The sequence below is a fragment of the Anabas testudineus genome, chromosome 10 (assembly GCF_900324465.2).
Source record: "Anabas testudineus chromosome 10, fAnaTes1.2, whole genome shotgun sequence".
NCBI classification, from domain to species: domain Eukaryota; kingdom Metazoa; phylum Chordata; class Actinopteri; order Anabantiformes; family Anabantidae; genus Anabas; species Anabas testudineus.
In genome coordinates, this window is record NC_046619.1 from 16,640,998 (window position 1) to 16,660,944 (window position 19,947).

Here is a 19,947-nt window from a genome sequence, read left to right on the forward strand (position 1 = left end):
GAAACGGATCAGAGAATATTCATATATTATTATTATTATTATATAAAGAGGACAGCCTATTTGGCCATGTTCCTAAGGCTGAACAAAACAACCCAGGACAGTTTTGTTTTGATTGAGCATAAAACTCTACATCAGGTAAAGATTTCTGTTTTAATATTACAATACAACATTTGTAGAGCTTGTGCCTTGCTTGAGGCTTTGTCATTAGCTTTAGATTAAGTCTACTGAGGGACAGAGCACAAAGCCTTCTGGCATTGCAAATTACTGTATTTTAGGTCTCAAATGCTTGTTGGCAAGTGACACTAAATCCCTGACAACTTTAGTGTACAGAAGACTGACAGTGTGCAAGAGAAGGCACAATTAAAAAATTATGATAGTGAGAAGTGGAAAAACAGATAAAGGATGAAGCCCATGACCACTATCAGTGTTGTAGACAATATGGGATGTAATATCTCAACTTTGACCTGAATCAAAGGCAGGCAGCTATGATTTGAACAACCGTATAAAGCATTTACTAGTACTGAAGGATGCTCAATATGATGAAAACACATATTGCTCATGCACACACAGAGGCATTGTGTAGTCTTTATCTCTCCCAGAGCAACAGTAGAGACAAGCGGACTGTTATGTTCTGACTGATGCAGAGGAATCCCAGATGAATAAGGAGAGGTGGGCCTCTCTGCAACTTGTCGTGCATTTCAATCACTGTTCTCTCCTGGAGTTAAAACACGTACGCCGTCTAAACATGCATGCTGAAGCATGCTTGAATTCTTTACAATCACTAAGTCATTAACCTTTACATTGACCTGTGTGATTTTATGCAGCCCGTTCCTAAGTTAATGAGTTCAACTTCCAACCATCAACATCACTCTAACTCTACTGTGTCACTGTCAACAGTAGATCTCTTCCAGTGTCAACACTCAGCAATCAGGACACTGTACTTACACACCCACACCTCTCAGGGACAATAGGCCAGCCATAGATCTCCATGAGCTGTCATCCCTGACAGCTTAAGTAGTCCTTTACATTATTTACCTTCCAACAGCTCTCACCCTGTGAGTAGTGGTCAGTGGCATCACATTACATTTTTTATGCTCTAATCTAATACTTTTCAATAAAAAAAGGCCACAAAAAAGAAATACTGGTCCATGCTATATTGAAAACTATTATATAGTACTTTCTCAAATTGTAAAAACCACATTCAGTTTGCTCGAGTGCAGTTTATTTCTGGGATTTTGGTGCTCCACACAAAAACATTCAGTCAGACTGAAAACCACTCAAGAGAGACTACACACTCCTGGAGAAGACCTTGTACTGACAACATGGTTTCAGGATTTCCAATACAAACCCTGACCACAGACGAAGTCAGTGAGGACTTCTTGGCCTCACATCTCTCACCTGTAAAAGTGCACAAAACAAATAACTAACAAGCACACAGAAGAGAAGCCTGGTCCTTAAAGTCAGCATGTCTGATCTGAATTTTACAGAAAGAGGGCAAACATTTTTTTAAGGACTGCTCTATCTCCTTTTCATGCAAATGTGACGCAGCCATTTTCAAGTTTTTGGTTTATTTGTTGGTTACATTTAAAGGGAAGTTGAAAAAACATTATTACAACTAAAATGTATAACAGAAGTGGTAGAGATACATGCAAATTATGTAGGCTGAGGTTCAAGTGCAGCAGATGTGTTTAAAAATATGAATATTCAATACTGTTTTTCGGCCAAAATATCTTATGACAAATGATGAATGTAAATAAAACTCACTTGCTTTACAATGACTCTGGCTCATAATGGGCTCCACAGCAGCCCATTATGATATTTTTCCTGCTGGGATGTAATAATATGTATCTAAATAAACCTTTGCTGCAACATGTCATGTCATGATGTTCCAGCTTGTTGAGAAATAGTGCAGCTCCCTACCCGCACAACATGTATTCTTATTTTCCCTTTGCTCAATGACATTAACCTTTCTTCTGAAGAATCAATAGCATTTTATTCCACACCTCTCTCTTAGCTCCCACTAAAGGTTAATGCACAAGAGATTGGATCGGTGAGAGAGTACAATTCTTTTATTTACTAGAAGTATGCCTGTGAACCTTTTTGATAAAACACAATCAATTGATTTTTATGCACAGAAAAACATGAGAGAGGGTATTTCTTTAATTCTGGCATTGGAAATGCTTTAGATAACTCCATACACATGGCCTTAGGTTTGAAAACATGCCTTGTTTATGATCACTACACAATATCTTTTCCAGTCAAACAACCTTGTTAAGGGTACTTGAAACCCATCCAGCTAAAGGCCAGGCATTGTCCTTCAAAGAGATATTTCACACACACACACACACAGTTATTTGCTACTGAACCGGCTGATTATGTATTAAACTGTAGAAAGTGACAGAGTTTCAAGATTGGTACATTCAAAGAATAAAGTAAATATAAAATAACAAAGTGAATGTACCTGTTTTGGGTAAGGTGACCACCTTTTCTAAGGAAAGGTTGTCGGTGTACTCAAAATAGACTTTTTCCAGCTAATGTCTGTACTTTACTTGAATCAGTGTGTAGAAGAAAAGGGAGCAGGATGTTAGTTAAAGAGTACTGCAGGCGTAGTATTGTGTGCAGAGAGTGAAAACATACCTCATTATCACAGCTGATATGACCTTTGCTATCCACAGCTGTGGGACTGTTCTCCGACTTGACAAATCAGTGTCAGCTGTAAAATGTTTTACATTTCCCTGTACTCAAAGCTACAGTATGTAACTGTTATTAAAAATATGTTTTAATAAAAATAGCTCCATTCTGACAGAAGGGCAAGGCATTTATGCGTGATCAGTAGGTTTTGCAGCTTCTTACTTATAATAAGAAATACGTGAAGAGCTGTGATAGAACGTAGCAGATGTTAGAAGAGCATCAGGGAGCAGGGAGACCTGGGTGGAGCAGATTGGATTGATTTCTAGTCTCATGCTACTGCTAGCTTAAGTTGCAAACTGTAGCATAAATGCTATTTTTCACAGATTCTTTTTATGATTGGTTTTATCACTATTTTGAATTGTAAATCACACTTAACTTCGTTTGGAACTGCTTCACAAATAAAAGATGATGATCATTATGACATTAACAAAGTATGAGATAATGAAATCCAGCTTGTGCAGCTTCTACTAAACGGATATTTATTTCCTTTTTAAGAGAGTCAACCACCCTCTACAAAAAAATGAGCAGCATTTCACGATCTCATTCTCTTTGCCACCTGCAGCTAAAACACAGCAGGACTTGAGGGGAAATGGCCATCTCTGGCTGCGTTGTAAAACTGATATAAAACAGAATAAGGAAAATCCTTGCAGTGTGGCTGCTGCCCCAAGGCACCGCTCACTGATCGTTATAAGACAGGCATGCAGACATATAGTGGCTGTACATAAACATAATAAACTAAAAAGATAAAGAGCAAAGATGGACGTGCATTGTCTCTAACTTTAGGGTGAGCAACTAAATTAAAACAATGATGTTTGATAAAGAAAGCATGGTAAAACATTGAACTACCTTTAATTATAAATATTTTTAAATAATTTTTTTACATGTCTTACTAAGAGTCACAACAAGCTGCAAATGTCCAACCAAGTGTCCTGATTTCCAATAAATTGTATTTCCCTGAAGCCATGTTAGACTCAACTAAATAAAAATATATATCGAGTTAGTCACAGTGAGTTTTAGTGTGAAGTGAGTGGACTTGATGAACAGTGTCTATTTCGAAACAGAATGAACAGAATATAAATTAAACTTCAAACGTTTCCTGTAACTGTTTACAGGAGGTAAGGGCTCTTAATTATGTATCTCGTTGCTTGTTATTTGGTCTTGGTGTGGTGGTTTAAAAGATCATTAGTAAATAATATATCAAGAGGGTGGCATTAAGCCTGAAATGACTTGAATTCCTCATGGGCCACATCAAAGAGTCAGTGTGTTTGTTGTCTTCTTAAATTCTTTATCAATTATTGAGAGACAGTGCAGCTGTATAATGTATAAGGAAAACATTGTTATGAATGATTGCACACACAAGATAGATTGTCAAGTGTAATGGTAACTATAATGAGAAAAATCCATCCATTAGTGTGCAATAACAAGTCTCAATCAACATGCCTGTTAATGAGTCAGTGATCCATCAGAGGACGGAGACTGGGGACAATCAGGGGCCAGACAGAATCAGACCGATAAGCCAATTAAGGTTATTATAAGTCACATCTCCAGCTGTTCTAGAGAACCACAGAGCTTCTAGACCTTCAGGCAAGATTCTGCATTTATAGAAGCATGAATGGAAGTCTGCAGCTGTCTGTGTCCATCCTGGAGTATGGCCATGGTTTTACAAAGATGCCACAAGGGGACTGCAAAACTGCGATTGTTCGGCTTTGGCAAGTTGTGTGTTCTGCTACAAGTTTCAGCTTGCCAGCAGAGAGGGCTGGGAGAGAAGAGAGGATGAGAAAGTTACAGGGAGACTAATTAATCTCCTTTTCTGTAACACACATCCAGCAGAGCCACCTCCACTGCATACCTCTGCTGTGCTCATTGTAATCACCACACTCTGCAGTGTTTTAAAATTGGAAACAGTGATTGTACAGCAATAGTCTGCTCTTCAGAAATGAGAAGGCGAATTTTAAGTTACCTGGGTGAAACCCATGTAGCCAGTCTTACTCTATTTCACACAGGAAATCAAACGAAAGTATCACAAAAGTCTTGTGACAGAGTCAACAGAGCAGACCGAAAACTGTGAGTTAGTGTTTGTGTGATGTTATAAATGTACAATTTACATGTAACATATAAATATACATGTAAACATGTGTATAATATATAAACAATCTTAGTCCAACAAGAGGTTTGGTTTGGCTGCCTGTAGGACAGACACTGTGTATGTACTATTAATACTTTTTTTTTAAAGACATGATGACAAGCACAAACACACAGTAACTACTGTATTCATGCTGTCACAGCATTTTCTAAATTTTAAATAAATCTGTGACTCCTACTGTTGTTAAAGTATGACAATAAAAGAACACATTTTATATTCTGTTCCTATCATGTACAATGTCAGTACAACCATAGAAAACATTATTGTTGTGCTGACGGTATAATTTTGCATTACTGTAATGATATATTGACTGGAGGATCTAGTGGGAAATTTGACAAGTCAGAACTCATTGTTCACATTTAAATTTGACTAACACTGGAGAAACTGCATGTTTCCTCACATTTACAGAGCACTTTCCTTTCACCAAATATATCTACATACATTATTTTGTGGAGTGTTGCTTCACGCTTGACACTGTAATGATTGTTATTGTTAAATTGCAGGGGTTTCAGGTGGCTTGGGTAACGTGTTTAACTGCCAAAGAAGAAATAAATTCATGACGAGGGAAGATTAGTTGAAAGCATCTCTCAGCATTGATAGCAGAAACACGCTGTGGTCCCAATCATCTGTCAAGCAGCCAGAAACTGCCAGAGTCACAGATGAAGCTCAGAAAATGCTGTCAGAGAAAGTGTGAGCACTGTGACTGACTGATGAGCTATACACATCATTTGTGCTGCTTTAATTTTCAGTATTTCTTGTTCTACTTGTAAATCGTATAAACAGAGAAGACGCATACTCAAACCAGCACAATACATTTCTTCTCTTCAACCATATCTAATCAAAATTGTCCTGGTTGTATCCAGGTTTGAATTTAGTCCTCAGACAATAAAAAAAGACAAACTGATCCATTTCATTTTAAAGTGTCACTGAGACATTACAGTTCAAAGATGCTGCTGTTTATCCCACATCTGAGAAGCTTTCCTTTTTGGTTTTTATTGAAAGCCAGTGGATGTAAGGTGCGTACGTTTAACAGCATTATACAGTATTTCAAATCTTGCTTCATCTCTGTGCAAGTGCAAATTTGTTTTAAATTTCTGAATATCTTGCAAGAGTAAAATAAATCTATCGTGCACATAGATTCTATCGTGTTTTTTTGTTTGATGATCAACTTTAATACAATATCAAATTATAATAGGACATGGTCAGTGAATTAAAATGGAATTAAATGGTAGCAAGACGTGAAGATGTGAAGAAAAGCCATGTAGTTGATTAAGGCCCTGTTAATGAGGAGTATTAATCCAATCAATTAGCATTGCTAAAACAACGGAACAACAACTCTCCGTCTTAAGGGTCCTCTTCTTTCTATTACTTACAAAGCAATTAATTAGTCAGTACTTCTTTAATTCTTTAATTAGAAAGTCTTTCTTTAATTTGACACATTACCACAAAGACTACCCCTAACTCAAATTACTGTTCAACGATGGCACGCTCTCACGTAAACACACAAGACACTTTTCTTTCAGTGTGTCGTTCTGTGTGTGACAGGTCGGTGTGTGTGCCGGTCTGCGTGTGAGAAAGCTGAAGGCGTGTTGCAGTTGTGATTGGCAGGTGGTGCCAACACAGTAACAGACAGTGAGGCACAAATCTCAGTGGAGCAGTTTCCTTCTGCAGCTGCCTGACCTCCAAACAGGCCAGACAACCAGAGCCTACGGACAGGGGGAGGTAATCAAAAACAACAAAGACTGGAATAAGCTACTTTTTTCTCCCATACCACCACCAAATAATAGGATTATGCAACAATTCCCATCACAGTTTTTGATGTAGGGAGAGGAATGTTAAAGTAAGAAATCTAACTGTTGTATCAAAGCTTCTTTGAGTAAGGGGAGCCATCTTCCATTTAGGTTAGAGACCCTTGCATTTAGAATTTGACATGGCTAAGGGAAAAGCAGTAAGGATTTGAGACCACAGAGTTGCAGCTGTGGTGCAACACATGCGAGGTGGTAGTTTTCCCTACCTGGTGGCAGGCTGCTTCTCTTCCTCTTCTTGCTTTTCTCAGCAGTGTTTTCCAGAGGACACTCAGTCACCAGTGGTCCGCTGGAACTGTTGAACTGGAGAGGGTCGTTGTTGGTTGCTGGATCAAAGGGCAGAGCGTTGAGTCCTGGAAGACAGAGACCACACAGAAAAGCCACATTATAGTGAAGGAAACAGACACAAGCAAAACGCAAAATGAGAAAGAGAAATGAGACTCTAGCTCTGCTACACTTTTCATGTTGTATCCTGTGGATGTATTCACACATCAGCGAAGGCCTTCTAATCATTTTTATTTCAGTGACACTGATGACAGTGTCCCTGGTGGAACCACTCAAACACACCACCTCACAATTTTCTGAGATTTCATAGCCCAAATTTCCAATTGATGAACGTCAAATGAATCCATAATGAAAATATAGATTAACTTCATCCATATACAAAGTGAAAAGACTTGTGGTAAATGCACGTTTTGTTTACTAACTTTGGAGAGAGTCATGAGTATTACATGTAAAAATCTAATTTTTCTTTTTTTACTGTGGAAAGGACTTCCTTTCCACTGCTTGTCCACTGCAAAATACACTGCTTGTCCACAAAAAAACAAACAATCACCTCCTGGATTTAACTAAGCAAATAGGTAGGAGCATCCCATTGGATAATTACTGCATGGATGATTATGTTTTAGCTCCTGTCAAATAAGTTATTTAACCCGAACTGATGCAGTAAGTAGTTTCTCATTTCTCATTCTCGCTTAATAAAATGATGCTGTGGCGAACGCGTGCCCTAATCAAAGCCAAAAGCAGTCCAACTAAATATTGGAGTGTGTGACTTTTTATTGGGGATGGGCAGTGTATCTCGATAGCAGATGCAGTAAAGATACAAACACACGGCAGCTGAATGACTTTTGAAACTATATTTTGTGCAATCACAAATGCACTGAGCTTCAAATCAAGGTTACATTTTATTAAGACCTAAAGCTAACAATAAAAATACATTTAAAAAAAAATGATGCAAATAAAGGTAAGAATGTTTATCTGTCAAGAATCTATTAACCCATATAAAATTTCCACATTAACAAAAACAAGGTAGTTCCACTTCTAGCCTTAAGCTCAGATATACTGTATAATGAGGCCAATTTATCAGGCAGTTGACTGGAGGGAAGGTTATAGGAGAATTTCTATTTTGTTTACCGATATCATACAATAACAGAATCTACAGTCATATCTTGACTGCAAAACAATAAGCCCATTTACAACCGTAGGTAATGGAAACAGAAATATGGATGTGGACATTCCTCTACTCTAGTCCCAATAAACGATAAATAATTTTTTTGTTTTAAGGATTTTCTGCTTAATGTACCAGCCTGCTCTTTTTAACAGTTGTGTATTTGCTTAAAATTCAGGGCAGGGTCATAGATATTGGAGAATTGGTCTACATTCATGAAAAATTCATGGAATTTCTTGTGCGCTCACATTTGGTTTTCACTCTATGGCACAACAGATCAGAAGCCCCACATTACTGTGGCTCTATCAGAGATCTGAAGAGCCATAATCAGTTATTATCAAACTCAGGCAGTGCTCTAAATGTCAACAACATAATTATTAGAGATCTTAACAGCTGTAAATCTCCTTCAGACCAGTTCAGGAGTTGCAATCGTGTGTCTCTGTCGTTCGCGATATTAACTGGTCAACAGCAAGACTGATCAGTAGCCTAACAGAGGCTGGTAATTCAAAAAGCAGAGACAAATCCAGACAACGTACCTTGAGAAATAAAGGCTTAAATACATTAAGCCTACGTGTGGGACATTTGTTAGATTTAAGCAGAGGGGACTGTGTATTTGCTGCAGAATAGATCTTCTGTCTGAGCTCACACACACAGACACATCTCTCAAGTCGATTCCTACTCACCATCCATCTGTCACCCTTCTTTAAATATGACTGTCAATAGTGTAGAGAGAGAAATAAATCCATTATTTTGCCAATGTTAACTCTGTCACCAGTAGACTGTCACAGTTTACATTTAGGGAGACAGCATTTCAGTCATAAAAGGGATGAGAGTTCCCATGAAGACAGGCCAAAAGAGAGACCATGGAAAGACTGAAACAGCCCTAAACAGCTGCTGGGGAAAAAACTAACACTTCTGGAGTGTAACTGTGTGTTGTCTAGAGTGAAGAAATTACCTTTGCCTTAGTTGTGATTTATCCAAAAAAATGTTATAACCTCTTCTCTGAAATAGACTCTAACATTAGAACAGGAATTCTAAACTTTGGTGCAAAGGTGACCGGCACAGTGGACAAATGTTGAATCAAGAGGGAAGAAACATGTTGCACTCGAGTGTGTGATTTAAAGACGTAGACTGACAGCATGCAGCATATCTTTCTAAGGATCTGGGCTCTTTATCTGGCTCTTTAAGGATAGCATTACTAGAGTTCTGATGGAAGAGTGAGAAAAGTATTCTACAGATTCAGCCTTGATGAAACAGCTTTTGACGGTACATTGCCATTTTATCTGACATCAGAAGCTTAGATCTATAGCTTTGAGCTTAGGAACAGTGTCAATGTTCAGAATCAGCAATCAGGCATTTACATGTTGATTTAAAATTGAAGGCAAAAAAAACCTAAAACTGAAACATGCGAGTATATCTGTGTATGAATAATGTCTTTGCTGGGTCATTGACCCTGTTTGCTGTACTATGTGTAGGCTGATGGATGGCACGGTTAGGTTTCAACATCTGGTCAGAGGGAGAAGTGATGTCAGTGAGCATCAGTCCATGAGGGAGGAGGGAAATAAATACCAGGAGGCTGGGTGGAGACAGGCAGAGACTGTGGGCATAGGTGCTGCAGAGTAAATTAAGGGAATGAATTGAATTCTGAACTGAAATACAAACTTTATGTGCTCTGTGCCTTCAGATGTGTAATGCAATGCTGGAATATTACAAATGAAAACTGACCTGGTCAACATGAAAGGACAGGACCATTAAAATATACAATGAAACTCGGTGGGTCATTAAAACACAATTTGAATGCCTTGGATGTGAATCCAACTATTGCATCTACACAGTGGAGAATTTGGGGAAATTTATGATACCGTCATGTTGTTATTAAGACAGTGCACTTGTTAATATAGCACTTGTTCTATAATCAAATCTGTAAAAGCTAAACCTTTTGACAAGGATTTCACTGTTGCTTTACAGTACAAGCTGCTGGTTGATGTCCATTTTCATTTTGACACAAGAATGTAGAAGAATGTTTATACATTTCCTATACAGAGAGTACTGTCTATCATCAGAACTTTCAGTAACCTGGAAACTGTCAGGTACTGATAACTATTTTAACCAGCATGGCACTAAGCTGTAATGATTCTCTTATTACCACAAATGCATAACTATGTTATACTCCTTACTCTAACTCTTATCAGCTAATAGCATGAATAATGCAAGGCAGAAGGAAACGTGCATCTGCACAACATTGTGAGTAAGTGCTTAAGTGGGGGGATGTCCGAAGCAATGGACTATTAATCTAAGATAGCACTGAGAAGCATATAGTGGCCATGTAGACTACTGCGTATTCATTCATCTTAACAAGACAAAGGGCCAGATGGTGACACACAGCATTTACATACCCCCAAACCCAGAAGAACATTTGCTTCTCTCACTATCCCACTTCTTTACTAAACTTCAAATGCTTTTCCGCTGAACTGATCTGTTATGCCAAAGAGACTTTAACATATGATGCCACTGTTAACTTGAGAGGTGACTTGCTCAATCAACCAATTATCAATGTAAGTTTTTGAATAATTGTTTTCAAATCCATCCACACTCATTTCAATTGCAGCCCTTTTAGTCAAATTCCATATTCAGATCATGTTACTGATGCATACTATGTGAGGAACATGTGGCTAGGGTGTAAGAGACCTCAATATCTTCTAATAATGGATTAAAACAAAGGTAACAGAGGTCACATTGTCCATTACTAATACAATAGTAATGCAAGTCACAAGTCACACAAAGCTGCCTGCTGGGGGTCACAGTATAATAACTCTAGGTGCTGTTGAGTGGCAGCTGACAAATCTACAAATAGGATCCTAAATTAGCCTTCAGTCACCTGAAAGGTTACTGATCAAAGTCAAAGTCACAAGGCCTCTATTAGGTCTCACTAAAAAAAGGTTTCTACAAACATACGTCCCTAAACTAACATGAGATATTGCTCTATTCATAGCCTGGAGGGCTCATCACAACAAGAGAGAGAGAGAGTGTTGTGGTACTGGACTATGGGCACAAGCCCTAAGTATCCCAAAAAAGGTAGCTGAATGTGAAGTTGTGAGTGCCCTTAGCAGATGGATAAACAAGGTGTCTGAGTGACGTGGCTTAGCGATGGATGGTAAAGTATGCCAAGCAGCTGCAGCATTCTCATGAGGCTATTAGCCAAGCTTTTCACTTCCTGTGTATTTATAGCAAAGACAAAGACAAAGAGCAGTTGAAATGACAGTTCGTACAAGTAGAGGACCTTTTTATGTACAGCTTCAATATCCTGCAAGCTTTGCTTATCTTAAATAGAATTAATGGTTAAAAGCATCCTATTGGTTTTCTTCTTTCTGAAGATAAGACAAAGCCTTAAAGAGGTTGTCACCTATAAAAACAGTGGTCAGTGAGACGATGTGTTTCATCAGAATTAAATAACATTAAGCTGTTTCACAAACAAGTTGTCAAGTTATGAGTTTTAATGAAAACATAATTATAGATATTTTACACAGATACTTCAGTTGTCTTATTCTTTGTGATGGATTCACTAACACGTTAATCACCATGAATACTCTCTAGGTCATTTGACACTATTTGCTCATGTTCTTCATCAGGACTAACAGACATCAAGCAGGTAAAAACTAAATCTCTGCTTTTCAAAAAACAGAGACAATTAAAACAGCCATTCAGACAGCAGCTTAAACTGGAAACACTTCACCTTCTATCACCACGACAGTAGCGTGATAACAGGAAGTCTCGAGAGAAGATTCATTATGGCAAATACAGAGGCCACCGTGGCACGTTACCCATGGTGACCTCTACCCACGGGCAGTGGTACAGGATGCTGTAGTTAAGTCTAACCTGCTCCATGGAGACCTGCCAAATGCTGCGAACCTGAAGATCTTTCCTGAGTCTTTTCTGAGTAATCTCTAAACTTAGTGGTATGCACAACAGATATAGAGGACGTTGCAGTCATCACTGTACAATGTAAACACAATGCACCTACTACACATATTCTTTCATGCCTCGATCTTTGATTGCAACAGTGGTTGGTTGTGGATGTTCACTGACCTTCTGTCTAATACTTTGGATATAAAACTAAACTTAGATTATTACTTATATGGCTTACATACCATTATACAATACTTTGTTTAAACTGCACAAAGAGATTTCAAAGTGTATTCATGACATCTCTGACCCCTTTTAGGGACATAATATTTTCTTAGTGTACATAATAGCAGCTCTGTAGTTCCCATGGCAAACTTTGTTGAAACTTGGTGATGTAGCAGGTGCTGTCAGTAAAGTGAATTCAAAGCACTGGCAACACAGCTGCATAGGGATCACAGAGGAATGAAGTGCAAAAAAATCTGCAATGACGATAATTAATCACCAACAATACTGCCAAATAAAGACTATCACTTTAAAAGACTTAACATTTTCCTACAATTATCATTAATCAGACTGTCGAGACAGTTTTGGGAAGTCTCATAAATAAACAGCCATTTCAAAAAAAGACAAAAATAGAAAATATAGTACGAAAAAAATGCAGCTGTCTTTCATTGTTACTGTGTGTTATCACGTCCTAACCCGTAAAGTAAAGACAATATCTAGCAGATGCATCATTTTGCATCTTTAAGTAAATGTCAGAGGCACCAATCAGGGTTAATAACATGATAAGTACGTAGAAAGAATTATATTCTTACTGTAGGAATTTGGTAAAGGTTAATCTATTCCCTGATGTTGTGATGACATTTTGAGACAATGCTCACATAGGAATATCTCATCGTGCATTTACGTATTTCCCTTTGCTCTGCATGTGATGTACACTCTACCAATACATTGGCATATGGAGTTGGAGCACACTGTGACACCTAAAGGGCAAAATACAAAATGCAGGGTTACTAATGAGAAGGGAGGGCAATTAATTTTTGTTTTCCACTCCTGTCTTTGTCAATATCTCCAGTGTTCTTCCTCAAACACAATTTCTAGCACTCACCATAATCACGTCATGACTATTCATAACATTGGTGACAAGGAAAAAACATTTCTCCTCCGACCCCCCTTTGTCATTCCTCTGAGCCTCAGGGAATGCACTGAAGGTTAATTTATTTAAATCTCCAATCCACTCATCTCTATTCTATTAAACTCAATAAGAATCTTTGGTTTGCAGTCTAATCTGCTTTCTCCTGTCAAAGGCCTGTGCCCTTTCTGCAATGCAGTGAGTGAACGCATTTGTGTGTATGTTTATTATCAAGACAACACAGCTGATGGTCACGTTTGCTTGCTCATGCGCATGCAATGTCCTCTAAGAGCATAACGTTGTACTAATAAGTCTATGCGGCACTCATGGTAGATGGAAATAAAGTGAAAATGTAAGTTCCTCCCAGGAGAAGTGTTCTTTTCTACTGTTCCCAACCCACAGAATATCTGAGCTCTTACCATCTGTCCCCCCCTTTGAAAGACAGGATACTTTAATGCATGCAGTGTATGGTCAGATCAAGATATCAACAATTAGGCTGCAGTACAAAGGATATCTTGGCTATGTGGGCAATCCCAGTCTCATCATTACAGCATGGCATGCGTTATGACTGGCACTGAGGCTCTTATGGTAATGACTGTGGAAATGCTAAGCCTTCCCATCAATAATTGGTGAGGCTATTTGCAGTCTGTCATAAAGACATCCAGCCTATGTCGATGTGTTTTTGTGTTCCAGAGTTATAGCTTATAGCTCGGTGGTTCCAGCTTTGTTCAACAATGACACACTGAGAGCTGTGTGTATTTGAGCATGGCCCTGAACACTGTGAATGGCCACTTCTAAAACACACTTTGCTCAGCAACTGACAGTAATGCACGTCCAAACTTTAGTTTTGGAGGGTTAAGCACAGCAGCTCAAACTGCTGCAGTGTGAAGTATGGCCTTTGTTTGAGGTTGCACTTGTTTGTTAATAATGTCCAGATGAATTAGCAGAACTGAAGCTCTGAATCATGTGAAATACTATTTGAAGAAAACTTGGGTTCTCCTTAAGAGTAAAGTGCAAGTCATCTCTCCTAATTAAACTGGAATTAGGTCGCAGGGGGACTGGCTGTTCTTTTAAGGCTTCAAATGCATATCAGCATCTTTTGGCACCGTCTGCTTGTCCATAAACTTTTACTTCATTTTATGCCACCTCTTGTTCTCTCCCATCTGTCCTCTCAAACATACTGTAAGCTTCTCTTAATTATGTCGCTCTTCACTCCAGTGCTTAGCTGCCATCTACTTTTTTTCCCCTCCATTTTTGTCTCATTTCCCTACTGTTCTGAAATCGCAATTACTATTTGTACAACCTATATTTTATCCTTGTGGTGGAATTGACTGAAATGGAGGACACGAGATTTATAATCAGCTGCTGCCATCACTAACACAATCTTTTCAAACTACAAGATTTGTCCTGATCTAGCTTTTTGTCTTTGATTTCAATAGTCAAACTTTTGTCTTTGAATCACAATTTCTCCATGTACAACTGCTGCTTCCTGAGGTATAGTAAGCCACAGTACATATCCAATATCTAGGCTTATTAATATTTAAAATGTAAGAAGAAAAGACAGAATAACAAATTAGACAGAGAGATGAAGGGAGACTGAAAAACAACCCACAAAAAGGTCAGTGTTTATTCCGAAATGGAAATTTTGTTCTTCTATTAAATATTTACCGTATGTCCTTAATCTCATGTATTGTAAATGCTGTCCTTGATTGTCATAAAGCCCACAAAGACCCACAAATGGTGGAGAAAGTCAAACAAGGTCAATAACTTGTCTCAGAAAGGGACTGTATAAAACTTAAAAAGACTCTAGGACTAAGAAACTAAAGCTACCAACATTCAGTCATTATCTCTCCCTCATTCTCTCACCTTGCATTTCAATCATCTCCCTCATTTGTCTACAGGTATGCCTTAGGTGAAAGGGTCACTCTATTCTGCATATTTACTGCAGTCATTTTCTAAAGGTTTAAAGGTGGTTAAGGTTTAATGTAACTATAAATGTTAGATTAAAGACTATCATGAACCAAGGCCATGTGAATGTCATGCATTTATTTCTTCTATAATTGCAGTAATTAGTCCTTATTTGAGTAATTACCTTCACCAAGAGCATTTAGCCAGAGGAGATAAAGTTGATGTCTGTAATAAGCTATAAATAGATTGAACTATAAAAGGTTACAGTTGAAAAAAGACAATAAGTATAAAATAAAATGAAGATGAAGCCCTGCAGCCAGTGTCATTTGAAAATTAGCACCATTAAGCTAAATCAACTCTTGGCCATTCTGAGAAATTAATTTTCCTGACTCACAGCCTGTGTCACTACTTCAGATTTCTTTGCAAACCACGTTTAAGTTTGGTTTTGGAAAGCACACCCACACCTTGTCAGTCGACTTCAGAACATCCCAGAGGCTGTAAGTGGTTTCAAGGAGAGTAGATAAGAAGCTTTATTCCCTTGTGTGTCAATTAATACTTGTAAAAAAAAATGCTCCTTAGTTGTTTCTATTGTTTGTCTCGTGCACGCAGCTTCCTCTTTCTTTCCTTCTCTAAAATGAGAATGAGTGAGGCTGAGTCCATATCCAAATGTTTTAGACCCCCCGAGTGACAATACAAGTGAGATCTCAGTGCTCTAGATGCAACAGCCCATTTTCAAAAGACAATTCTTTGCCTTTGATGCTATTTCAGGATATAGCTGCCATACAGGTCTGGAGAACTGAATTACCAGATGGCTACTTGTCATTCTCTGTGAGTCGGAGCTCTGAATTCTAGTCCAGGAAGCTACAGTCCTCAATGTGAAGTCTGATGTCGATCACGATTTACACTGCTAACAGGGACACATATGCTGCCTTGACAGATGCTTTGATTAGCATAGTAGTGATCAGACTTTTGCTTTCAGTCATTACAGCTACTACTTTTAGAGACTTTTTTGAAAATCATTATGTCGGCTCACAAATTGACAGCCGTGAATAGGGTACTGACACAATAGATTCTGTTAATCAGTGTGATAAGTCAGTGATAAGTCATGTTATACTAATCTTTGATTTCACTTGTCACAGCAATCATGTATAGACTTTCTAGTTGCAGCTATTTTAGTCATCTTTAAACTTCATGTTTAAACAAGATCAATAGCATGTGGTGCAAGTGAATCCAAGCCCTCAGGTTGACAGGCAGATGCCTATGCACAGAAACCACAGAAGATATTAGATCAAATTAAGAACCATGGTCATTTACAGGAAAAACGGCTTATTAAATTATGCATTTATTTTTCTAGCTCTGGCAAATTGATTCTATCAACTATGATGACATGCAGTGGAACACACCCCAGTAACCGCTGAAATCTAGGAGCATGGACATATCACTAAGAATTGTTTCAATGGGGCAATAAAAGCAAACTGCCTGATGATGGGGATGTGGAAATAGAATTATGGCTTAAACTTCTCTCTCGAGATTTTCTTTTTTCATTCTTCTACATATGCCACTTTTCATGTGTTCCAACAAGTAAAACAACATGAATTCCTTTTTGGAATAGAGTACTGTACTGTACATTCAGTATGTCAGTACAATTGTGCAGAGATATATTAAAAAAATGTTTTTCTTTAATGATCTGCTCCAGCTATTCAATATTTCACCTTCACAAAGTTGGGGAATTTCTGAATGAGAAAAGTCAATGCAGCAGAGCCTGAGTTATCTTGACTTTTAGTGCTAAATATAAGTCAAGCTCCAAAAATGCTTTTGCAAAAAAGCACTTTTTCACACATTAGCACACCCCTTTGACCATCCTTGTCTTCTAAATGCACACACACCCACACAGACACACACACACACACCCACACTCCATTCCCTTAGTTTGTAAAGCAGGCATTCCTTGAAACATCTGAAGCTTCACATTCCAGCCAAGAGAGACATCTGCCGGATGCTACTGCAGACCTTTTATAAAAACCTTGTGTACTGAAGCAACCTACAACAATCATCAAAGGCAGGACATGGACACCTGAGGCTGTTGAGTCTCTAAGGGACTGGTTTGAATGCACAGATTGGAACATTTGCTGGGAAGGTAAGAGCATGGACATTGACAGACAGGTTGACTGTTATAGCCACAAAGTCTGTGCACTGTTGGACAGAGCCAATTAACTTAACGAGTTCTTCAGCCGGTCCGATGCTGCTACAAATGCAACCTGTCCCACCCACAACCCCTTATTTCTCCTCAATGTCCCCTCTTTCATCCACTCCAACTCCTTTTCCTATACCTGTGTGCATCTCCTCCACTGCAGCTATGCCCATGCTCCACCATATGTCATAGCAACAGGTTTAGGTTGCAGTTACAAAGACTTTGCCGCAGGAAGGCAGCAGGCCCAGATGGTATTTTTCCTACGCTGCTGAAAGACTCTACAGAGCATCTTTAACCTCAGTCTACAATTGGGGAGGGTCCCAGCTCTGTGGAAAACATAATGTGTAAAGTGTCCAGCTGAACTAAATGACTATAGGCCAGTGGCTCTTACATCCCACATTATGAATGTGCTGGAGAGGATTATTCTGCGCCTACTAAGACTCGAGGTTAAACACACAATGGATCCCCTGCAGTGTGCTTATAGGGAACGTACAGTATTGGTGTGGTTGATGCTGTCCCTCTACATGTGTCACCGTGTTTTGTCTCATCTGGAAGAACCTGGAAATTATGTTTGAGGATTATATTCTTGGATTTTTCAAGTGCATTTAATATAGTTTCCTGGATCACTGATTACCAGACAGAATGCCACAGTTTGTGAGGCTGGGGAATTTCATCTTTGGGAAAGTTCTAAGCAGCGCTAAGGCTCCATGGTGGACTGTTTTGGCTCCATTCCTGTACACACTGTACACATTAGACAATAAGTACAATTCTGAGTGCTGCCACATTCAGAGGTACTCTGATGATACTGCAATTGTTGCATGTATCAGATATGGATAGGAAGAATACAGAGGACTGATAAAAACCTTCAGTGACTGAAGTCACAAAAATTGGCTCCTACTGAACACCTTTAAAACCAAGGAGATGGTAGTGGATTTTCAAAGGTCTAAACCCTGTCCTCATCCAATCAGCATTTGTGGTGCAGACACTGAAGTGGTGCCAGCCAGCCCATATCTAGGTGTGCACCCAGACAATAAGTTGGACTGGTTACTTCACACAGATATTAAATATATAAAAAAGGTCAGGGACATCTTTTTTCTCCTAAGGCGGCTTAGATCATCAGACATACTACACATGCTACAAATGTTTTAACAAACTACAGTAGCAAGTGTGCTGTTGTATACTGCAGTTTGGTGGGGAGGCAGCATAAAGCAGAGAGCAGCTGATGGCTGGACAAACTTTTGCAAAAAGCTTGTTCAGTAACTGCAATGAGGTTGGGCTCACTAGGGGCTGTGGTTGAGAAATGCACACAGAAAAAGACACTATTCTACTGTACAGTACACCAACCATCCCCTACACAACATCCTGATGAGCCAGAGAAGTAGCTGCAGTGGACGACTCATCTCATTGCATTACAGGACTGAAAGATACAGGAGGTCCTTCTTCCCCATGGCCATCAGGCTCTACAACACCCTAGCCAACAGCAGATGATTATTAACTATTTTTAATATCTTTCTATCTAAAAGACTACCCGAATTTCCCTTCGGGGATTAATAAAAATGTATCTTATTTTATCTTACCTTCTCTTCTCTTGGTCATGACCATGACGAGTAAATTGACAATGCATATAATTGCAACCAAGTATAATGGAATAGCCCTTTAATATTTAACTGAGAATAACCATAGTTGTAAAGCTCTGACTCTAAATAAAAAAAAAAAAGAAAAAATCTATTTCAACTTTCATTAATGCTCTTTTTTGCCCTCACTAAGTTTAGACATGCTAATATTTCAAGCTGTGTGTGCAAAAAAAAATATTTAGTCACACATGAGAGTGTTAATGGACCCTGAGGCAAAAAATGCCAACACTCATTGTCTAAAATCTCTTGTTGTTTTGTCACTGGAAAATGGAACGCAAGGTGTTCGTGGCAGAGAGGTTTTTAGTGTGCCAGAAGGAATTATTCAGTGAAGCAAGAGAAACTTCTTCCTGTAATGACCAAGGAACAAGACAGGGAGAATCTATTTCAAAGCTGCCACACTGAAATTTAAAGCATAAATAAAGTGAACAGCAGAACTGGGGAACAACAGCGCAAAACAACATCTTTGTTTTACTTCAGGGAGGCTGGGAGTAGTTGGGGTCACAACAGGTTGCACTCAGTCAAGTAAACACCCACTTAGGAACACAATGATTTATTTGATTTATTCAAATGCCTTAGGGTTCCACTGATGCATGCTAAAGCTAAGCTCTGACTCATTTAAAGAGAGAAACATAGTGACAAAGGGTAAAGTGAATCATCTTTTTATGTGACCCTTGGTGCAAACTTCACTAACAAAGTATGCCACTGTAGGAAGAACAGTAATGCATCAAATTTTGAATCCTGCAGTCAAAGGACTACACTAATAACCAGTGTTGTTGGGCAGTTTTACGCAATTTTCATAAAAACAGGAGAATTTGACAGATTTGTAGCAGCAGGATAACTGCCAAAAGTTTCCATATAGTCCAATTAGTAAATTAGATTAAAATAAGTAATAATAACAGATAGATATTTTAAGTATAATGTGAACTTGTCATTGTTAAGAGTCAGTTATCATTTACCTATTAAGGTAAAATGTCAATACAGGAACTTTTTTTTTCTCCATTTTGAATCAACTCAACTATCCTTGACTTTTGGAGTAGTGATTAGAAAAAACAAGCAATCTAAAGACTTGCTGCAGTTCTACTTGAAAAATGTG

General features: G+C 38.5%; 1 protein-coding gene across 3 annotated transcripts in view; it reads right to left on the reverse strand.

The window, feature by feature from the left end:
- The window catches only part of enox2 (ecto-NOX disulfide-thiol exchanger 2), a 146,131-nt gene that overhangs the window by 70,801 nt on the left and 55,383 nt on the right, over window positions 1-19,947 (reverse strand). For all 3 annotated transcript variants that reach the window (XM_026358274.1, XM_026358272.1, XM_026358273.1), the window contains one exon: window positions 6,849-6,992. Coding sequence is in view for 2 of the 3 variants with exons in the window: in XM_026358272.1 (XP_026214057.1) it covers window positions 6,849-6,992 (144 nt within the window). In the remaining variant the exon portion in view is untranslated. The remainder of the gene's footprint in view (window positions 1-6,848; window positions 6,993-19,947) is intronic.